The following is an 8992-nucleotide window of genomic DNA, read 5'->3' as shown; positions in this document are numbered from 1 at the left end:
AATATTTAAAAGTATCTTCAAATTGTTATAGTGACACTGGCTAGACTATAAAACTTATTCATAATTCCATTATCTAACAACTCAATTTTGTTCATTTATCCATATACATGTTTTCAGTTCTTGCCCACATGCAAATATATCCAACCTGGGTAGTACTGGTAGTAAACTTGTTCTTCCTTCACCATTTTTCATGATAAGATCTTCCCTGCTGCTAGCCAAAGTGTGGTTTATACCAGACACATAAAACTAACTGAACACTACAAAGTGTCCCAGGAGAGAGGGATGATCAAGTGAAAAATGGGATATTAACTCACTGGAATATAATTTTCTATTGTCTGTTACCATAACTACACCCATTTTTTATTCTCCTCAGCAACAGCTTTCATTTGTCTTTTTGAGGTAGCGCTCTCATTTGTTTTGAAGTAAACAAAGCTGGATCACTTATCAACAACTCACTTACCTAATGGTTCCTTCTCAGATTTTAGCATTTAAGGTTTGTCCATGAACGCTCCCTGACCAATTACTTTTGTAGGAATTTGGAAAAAGAAGACAATCTGACGTATTAAGGTGAAATTTTTGTGTTTTTCCCCCTCCAGGGCCAACTTTCTAGTGCACAAAAGTGTAGGAACAAGACTGAAAGCAACTTCTCTCCAAAAGGAGCTCTCAAGTGCTAAATAAAGTTATTGCTCTTTGGGAAGTAGTCCATCTTTATGACCTTAATATGCATTTTCCCTAATAAGATTTGTCTGGTATCTAATAACATTAGGGGTATTAACAAGTGCTGTCCCACACTGATTACATGTTAGGAACTGCTCTCCAGTATGAGCTATTTGATACACTATAAGTGGAGAGTTCTGGCTGAAGATGATTCCACACTGATTACATTTATAGGTCTCATCTCCAACATGAACCCTCTGATGCTTAATAAGGTCATTCTTTCTAATGAAGGCTTTCCCACACTGACAACACTCATATGGTTTCTCTCCAGTATGAATTCTCTGGTGCACAATGAGGGCAGAACTTTGGCTGAAGGATTTTCCACAGTCATGACATTCGTATGGCTTCTCCCCAGTATGGGTTCTCTGATGTGAGAAAAGGTGAGAGCTTCGACTGAAGCATTTTCCACAGTCTTTGCACTCAAAGGGTTTCAGCCCAGTGTGAGTTCTGTGATGGACAACAAGGTGAGATCTCTGGCTGTAAGACTTCCCACATTCACTGCATTCATAGGGCCTCACTCTAACATGAGTTCTCTGATGCAGAATGAGATGTGTGCTCTGTCTGAAAGATTTCCCACATTCAGGACATTCATAGGGTTTCTCTCCAGTGTGAGTTCTCTGGTGCCTAATAAGCCTAGAGCTGTGAACAAAAGACTTTCCACACTGACTACATGTGTACAGTTTGTCTCCTGTATGAGTTCTCTGATGGGTAACAAGGTGAGAGAACCAGCTGAAGGATTTTCCACACTCTTTACACTCATATGGTTCTTCACCAGTATGAGTCTTTTGATGTCCTATGAGGTGAGAACTTCGGCTGAAAGATTTTCCACATTCCTTACATTCATAAGGTTTTTCTCCAGTATGGATAAGACGGTGCCTGGTAAGATTAGAGCGCCAGCTGAAGAATTTTCCACATTCCTTACATTCATAGGGTTTTTCTCTATGCGCACCCTTTGATATACCAAGGGATGTACCATGAGTAAGAGAATTGTTATCAGGGCATCTGTATGATTTATCTCTTGCTTGAGTTCTTGCAAATTGAATAAGGCGGATGTTTTGACAGTAAGTTTGACTGGATTCATTACTGTTGCTTGCACAGCTTTCCTGATGGCCACTGAAAACCAAATTGTGTTTCAAACCTTTAGGATTTGAGTCATGTTTACAGAAATACTCTTGCAGTACTAGTTGAGCAGGCAGAAAACAGTTTCCCCTATACTTCCCACTTTCACATACTCTCTCCTGAGGAAGTACTTTCTTTTGGGTGAATGCCACTTGCCTCAGATGTCTCTCCTGGCTGTCCTGGGGCCTGTCCAACTGACCACCACAAGTCCAGACTTCTTCCAGTGACAAATACCAGAGATCACTCTTTGCCATTCTTTCCATTTTAACATCACAAGAGTATTTATCATTAGAAATGCTCTTAGTGGAAGTTGATTTAATTTCAATGGAAGTTTCCAAATCTGAAAGAAATGGAAAAGCTTCTATAACTAAAAGAAGTATTAAGGTCAGAATGGTAGGATGGATGTAGAAAAAAGTATGTTAAGTCCTGTAGTGTTGCTTTCAAATATGGTTTTGTAACTGTGATAGAGAAAAAGGGATAGAAGACTCATTGACAGGAAATGTGATGGGCTATAATATGCATATAAAAGGAGCAAAGAGTAAGAGAAGCCACAGGATTAGCTGTGACATGTGGGATCAAGATATTCAGTGCTGGGGTGGCAGTTTAGGAAAACCACAGAAGGGGCTGCTGCCATTACCTAATTCAACTAATGATGATATAAGAGCCTAATGGGTCTTCTTGCTGCCAGGCCCTTCTCTGACATGAATTCTTCACATTCCTAAACCATGAACACAGCTCTATGGAAGGAAATGGTTCTTATGTATATCACCAAAGCAGTGCAGAATAATTCCAGGTGTCTGACATGGCGAACCTTTCAGAAAGGCTGTGTGACAGACTGGAAGAGCAACTGCACCTAAGTTACCCAGATATGGCTTCTAACCTAAGCTTTGCCACTACTAGTGGTGAATTTAGACAAAGTGCTAAACTTTTCAAAAATCATATTGCTTATCTGTCATCTAAGGACCTATAAGGTTATCCTAAGTATCATATAAGGTGGAAGTTCATCACCAAAGCAATACAGTTTGTAATGCTCACTGCTGGCATCATTCCCGCCTTCTGCTTTGATTCCTTTGTTCTGAGACATCAAGACTTTATTAAAATTGACAGGACTAACACAGGATATTAACTCAGAACCTGAACCCTAATTCACATTCTCCTGGACTTTTCGCCCTTCTACTTATACACATGCATACTACTGCAAGTTACTTTCCCTGCTTCAGAGCCTGTATTTGTTTCTCAATGCCTTTTGGCTAAAATGTTTGTTTCTGAAATCTAGAAAAAAATCCACAATTTACCCAATATCACCTCTTCCTATGTAAGTGGGGCAATATCTATTCTTACCTGACATACAAGGTGAATTGTGTTCCCCAAAGAAGATATGTTGAAGTCTTAACCCCCAACATTACAGGTTATGACCTTATTTGGAAATAGGATCATTGCAAAAGTAATTAGTTAAGATGAAGTATTACTGGAGTAGGAGGACCCTAATCCCATCTGACTGGAGTCCTTACAAGGAAAGGAGAGGAGACACAGAGACAGACACACAGGGGAGGTGACCATGTGAAGATGAAGGCGATGTATCTACAAGCCAAAGGGCACCTGGGGCACCAAAGTTAGGAGAAGCAGGAAGCATCCTCCCCTGAAGCCTCAGAGGGCACACAGCCCTGCCTACACCTTGACTTCAGACCTCTAGAACTGTGAGAAAGTAAATGTGTTGATTTAAGCCACCTGATTTGTGGAACTTAGTTTTGGTTGCCACTAAGACACCTGGCAAAACAATCCCTGTGCCAGGCTCCTAACTGCCTTCTTTGTACAACCCAATCCCCATTCCCAGTCCTAATTTTCATTCACAATTTTGTTAGTCATTTGTTTCTTACCCACTCTGATTTCTTTTTTTAAAAAATTGTGATTAAAAAAATACATATAACATAAAATGTACCTATGGCTGATTCTTGTTGATGTATGAGAGAAAACCACAAAATTCTGTAAAGCAATTATCCTTCAATTAAAAAAAAATTTTTAAATGCACCATCTTAACCATTTTTAAGTACATGATTCAAGTATTAAGTATCTTCACATTGTTGTGCAGTCATCTCCAACAGCTGTTTTTATCTTCTAAAATGGAAGCTCTATACTGTTAAACAATAATACTCCAATCTTCTCTCAACCCAGTGCTCAGCAATTACCAGTATATTTTGTGTCTTTATGATTTTGGCTACTTCAAGTGCCTTATATATGTGGAATGATACACTATTTGTCCTTTTGTGACTGACTTATTTCACCCAGCAGACTGTCCTCAAAGTTCATCCATGTTATAGCAAAGTGCAGTTATTTACTTCATTTTAAAGGCTTAACAACAGAGTTCATTGGGCTTCCCTGTGGCTCAGTGGTTAAGAATCCACCTGCCAATGCAGGAAATGTGGGTTTGATCCCAGGTCAGGAAGATCCTCCTGGAGAAGAAAATGGCAACTCACTCCAGTCTTTTTGCCTCGAAAATCCCATGGACAGAGAAGTCTGGCAGGCTACAGTCCATCAGGTTGCAAAAGAGCTGGACATGACTAGCAACTAAACAACAAACAGCAATAAAGTCCATTACACTTACAAATACCTCTACCTTGATGAGTTTTGATAGGCACATGCCATCTTTTTCCTCTCCTCTACTCCATGCATCAAAATCCCATGGATAAGTTTTTCACACTACAAATGCCAGCTGGAAAATTCTAAAATGAACACATATGATGAGGGGTGGAGCTGGGTATGGATGGACAAGTCTGAGTAAAGCAACAGAAAAATTAAATGTATTAAAGTCCTAAAAATATTCCACATATTCTGTAACATGGGAGATAACCCACCTGAGTTATCTTCAAAATCTGTAGCAGCCATTAATGAACTCATCTGAGTTTTTAAAGCCATCACCCATAATACTTTTCATTTTAATAATGAAGTTCCCATGGCTTGTAGATTCCCTCAAATTCCAGGTGATTAAGCACATGTATGGAACTTTAGTATTTCTTTGACAATAAATTTTCCACCAAAATGTAAACTGTTGGTTATACAGTTATTTTTGGATACTTATCAACAGATAGACATCCAGGAGAGCTTGCTAAACTCAACACAGGATTGGAAAAAATACAGACAGGAAAAAATAGGGGAAAAAAAGAAACAGAGAACAGTTTTTCCTGCCATGGCTCCAAAGCAGCTGAGGGATCAAGTACTTTCCAGTGTCTAAGAAACCTTCCCTGAGACAGGTATTTGATACAGTCATCTACAAGGCCCAGTGTAAAAAGGTCTGAAACAATTTATGACATTTAAACAACTTAAGACATTTATGACATTTAAGAGTAGAAACAGGACTTCCCTAGTGGCACAGTGGATAAGAATCTGCCTGCCAATGCAGGAGACATGGGTCCAGTTCTGGTCTGGGAGGATGCTAGATGCCACGGGCAACTAAGCCCATGCATCACAACTACTGAAGCCTGTGCGCCCTGAAGCCTATGCTCCACAACAAGAGGAGTCACTGCAATGAGACGGCTGTGAACCACAACTAGAGAATAGCCCCCACTAGCTGCAACTAGTGCCAACAGCAATAAAGACCCAGCACAGCCAAAAATAAATAAATTATTTTTTAAAAAGTATAAACAAAATGAAAGCTCAGAAAACCTTAAGGAACCTGTACTTAACAAGTCAAAAGGTTTCACAAAGAATAGGAGGTGAAACTTCTAGCATGACTGAGACTCTGGTTACATCACACGGGAAGCCTGAAATGCAGGGAATGCCTGGTATGTGTGGATGTGTCAGAGGGAAATGGTTGTGGTGGGTTACAGCATGCCTGGACTGCACTGGGCCTGGGGGGCCATGGTGCCCACAAGGGCACAGGGGTCACTGGCACGTGTCCTGGCTTCTCAGCCCCATGTGAAATTGACTACAGGCAGCATGATCCAGACCAGGATGGCTGGGCCAAGGAGAAAGATGTCAGGGCACTGAGCTTAGAAACAGAGGTCAGGGAAATGATCACTCAGTGGGAACAGAGGAGGAGGAAGATGGAGGACTGCCTTCTATTTCTCAGCCCAGAAGGCTGATCTGCTCTACACAGGGAAGTTGGGAAAAGGAATGATGCTAGGAATCCTCATAACAATCTGCAAATTGGAGATGTTAAGATTAAAATGAATAGGAGTAAACTGAAAAAGAACATTAAATAAAGCTAGATGACAGTGAGAAAACAGGTGTTTTTGAGAGCAGCAATTCTGGGAAGGAAGGAGAGTTACGTCAACAAGGACTGTTGACAGTGAGTTGTCTGTAGCCGTCTTCTACCTGGCAGAAGACAAACCCAGAGCAGGAGTGGGCGATGAGGTCCCAGAGCAGAGCTTACACAAAGCAGCAGAATGAAGGCTATGGTAAGGGACACAGGGCAGGGAAAGGACAGTTAAAGATGAGAAGTAATTCTATGATAAACAAGAGGGTGCAGATGCTAGAGCTAGTGGTAAGAATCGAGAAAGCACTATGAACAGGGCTGGAGCCAAGCACATCCACAGAAAAGATAATTTTCATGAATGCAAATTGAAGTGTGACAAGACTGAAGAAGGCAGCCGAGCAATGGGGAAACAGAAGGTAAATAAACTCAGTCCTTGTCTTTGAAATGTGGAAAACTAGAGACCAGCAATTCCTTCTCTGAGCAGGGGTCTGGTCCTTACCTGGATGGGTCTCTTGGTGAATCTCTCTCTCCACCAGCCACGGCTCCTCCCCCTTCTCCAACCGCAGGATCACATCTGGTTTGGGAAGCTGATGCCCTGTTTACAGTGAAAGATAAAGTACTGGGCAAGGGTTAGGAGCTCTGGGCTAGACACAAAGAAACATCCCAGTTCAAGCCCAACTCCTGACCCTTCAACAGTCCTGTGGGGGCCCTGAAGAATAGACAAGGTAGGGTTACAGAGGCAGCAAAATATATACTTCTTAAAATATAAAACATATAATTATATACAAAATATACAATTTCTTAAAATTCAACAAATCAAAACAATTCCCACCCACTGCACCAAGAGAGGTTGGTCTCACCTAAAGACACCAGGTTTCTGTAGTTTTCCAGCATCACATCTTTGTACATGATCTGCTGAGCAGTGTCCAGCAGTTTCCACTCTTCCCTGGTGAAGTTCACAAGTATGTCCTTGAAGGTCACCAGTGTCTACAACATGAAGCAAATGTGAGCCTGATGTGTATCTCTGCTCCCCCACTTTCCCAAATATTAACAGGAAGACTAGGCAGATAGCCCTTGGGTAGGGAAAGAGAATAGAACAGAATTTATTCTAGGAATGAGTAGTATTTATGTCTACTTCTGGTCAACCCCTAAAAGGAATGGTATGCACTGTCCAGAAACCAGCTTCATGTTACACTTTAGGTTAAGAAACTGTCAGAAACACTCTCATTTAAATCAAGTATGTTGTAAACAGCTAAAGCAAGGAGAATCAGTTAATCTACACTTATGTGAAATAATTAGAACCTAATACAAGGCAGGAAAAGAAGGGAAAAACAGTCTTGAATTCAAGTACAACTTAACACTTAAGAAACCAATGTGGCCATGTTTCATGACCTCAAATAATTTCTAAAACATTTTTCTTAAACATTGGTAGGCATTAAAAAATGGAGAAGAGCTTATATTTTATGGCAACAAAATAACAGATACAGAAGCAAGGTTTTTATTAGCCACATCAAAAAGAACTGTAGATGACACACAGAAGGAAAAAAACCCATTTGAATGATTGAGTGTTTTTCATTAAAGATCTGTGAAGATAAAAAGATAGTGGAATAGTGGGCTTTTTTAATGTTGAAAGAAATGAACTGTCATGCAAGAATTTCAATGCTAGGTGAAAGTATCTTTCAGGAATGATGAAAAATACATTCTCAAATAAAGTTAAACAGGATTTGTTACCAGCAGACCAGCTCTAAAGGTATGCTAAAGGGAATTCTTCAGGCAAGGAAAATAATACAAGAGAGAAATTTTACATCTAAGGAATGACAGATAAGAAAGACAGAGAGCAAATATTTGGGGACTTCCCTGACGGTCCAGTGATTAAGACCCTGGGCTTACAATGCATGGGGTGTGGGTTCCATCCCTGGTCAGGGAACTAAGATCCCACATGCCATGTGGAGTGGCCAAATTAAAAAAAAAAAAAAAGAAAAGTAAATATCTGGATAAATACTGTAGATTATTTTTCTTAAATCCTTCAAAATATGTAGGACAGCCCAAAGCAAAGGCTATGTTCTCTGGTAGGGTTTTCAATACACATGAAACATGAGGGGGTGATCTAGGGGAGAAGCTGAGAGAGGCTGAAGGAGGGTTCCCCACCCAGTCACTCTGTCCCCAGAGGATCCACCCTCCCCCAGGCTCTTCCTGTCTTCATTTTAGTTACTCCTGGATAATTACACAACTTATCCCCAAGCTCCTCCAAACAGGCAGTCCCCAGGCAGGAACTAACAAGCCAGCCACACATCCAAGACCACCAGGGACCAGAGAATCCCTCAAAAAGGCACCAGTATCCCCAGTTCTGTCATCATCTTTGAGGGAGAAAGCTTGCTGTGTGCTCAGTTCCTCACTGTGGACAAACAGCATCTCATTAGAATCCTTGATAATCCACACATTTCTGTCCAAGCTGTGTTTCTTTGATATGAAAGGAAATAAAACAACTATAAATACAGCAAACAAAATAGTGCCAGTCTGCAGGGGGAGGTGACTGACATATGGATCCCTTAAGAACCTTTAACCAAAAATGGATTCCCAGTTGGAAAACAAAAAAGAATGAAGGCAGCCCAACTTACGTGGGACCGGGCAGTTAGCAACTCAGCCTCCATGCCCTCCTTGTTCCTGACAGAACTTCCTGAGAAGCAGGAGATATCGAGCAAGTGAAGCTGTGGGAAAGGAAGAAACTTGAGGAGAGGTGCTGTGATCAGGGGCTCGTTAATCATGAGCCTAGATTCCCTCAGACCAGCTGCATGTACCTACACACCCACACAGAAGACGTCAGACTATTCCAGAAATACATGTACAGTGATCAAAATCCCCAGGAGTAGGAAGAAAAGAGCTCCAAAGACTGCCTCCACTCCACAATCTCTAGATTTCTGTGTTAAATTTTATTTGGAATTGAATGGTTCTAATACTATATTG

General features: G+C 40.9%; 1 protein-coding gene across 1 annotated transcript; it reads right to left on the bottom strand.

The window, feature by feature from the left end:
* Window positions 1-716: 716 nt before the first annotated feature.
* On the bottom strand, window positions 717-8679 carry ZNF10 (zinc finger protein 10). The gene is made up of 5 exons (XM_052654343.1): window positions 8647-8679; window positions 6889-7015; window positions 6528-6623; window positions 1993-2176; window positions 717-1593 (listed from the first exon to the last, which is right to left on the bottom strand). Exons 1-5 carry the CDS (start codon window positions 8677-8679, stop codon window positions 717-719), a joined length of 1317 nt encoding a protein of 438 aa, XP_052510303.1.
* Window positions 8680-8992: the final 313 nt, after the last annotated feature.

The sequence above is a fragment of the Budorcas taxicolor genome, chromosome 17 (assembly GCF_023091745.1).
Source record: "Budorcas taxicolor isolate Tak-1 chromosome 17, Takin1.1, whole genome shotgun sequence".
In the NCBI taxonomy this organism is placed as follows: Eukaryota; Metazoa; Chordata; class Mammalia; order Artiodactyla; family Bovidae; genus Budorcas; species Budorcas taxicolor.
The sequence above is the reverse complement of the archived record's forward strand: the minus strand, read 5'-3'. Positions and strand labels throughout refer to the sequence as shown.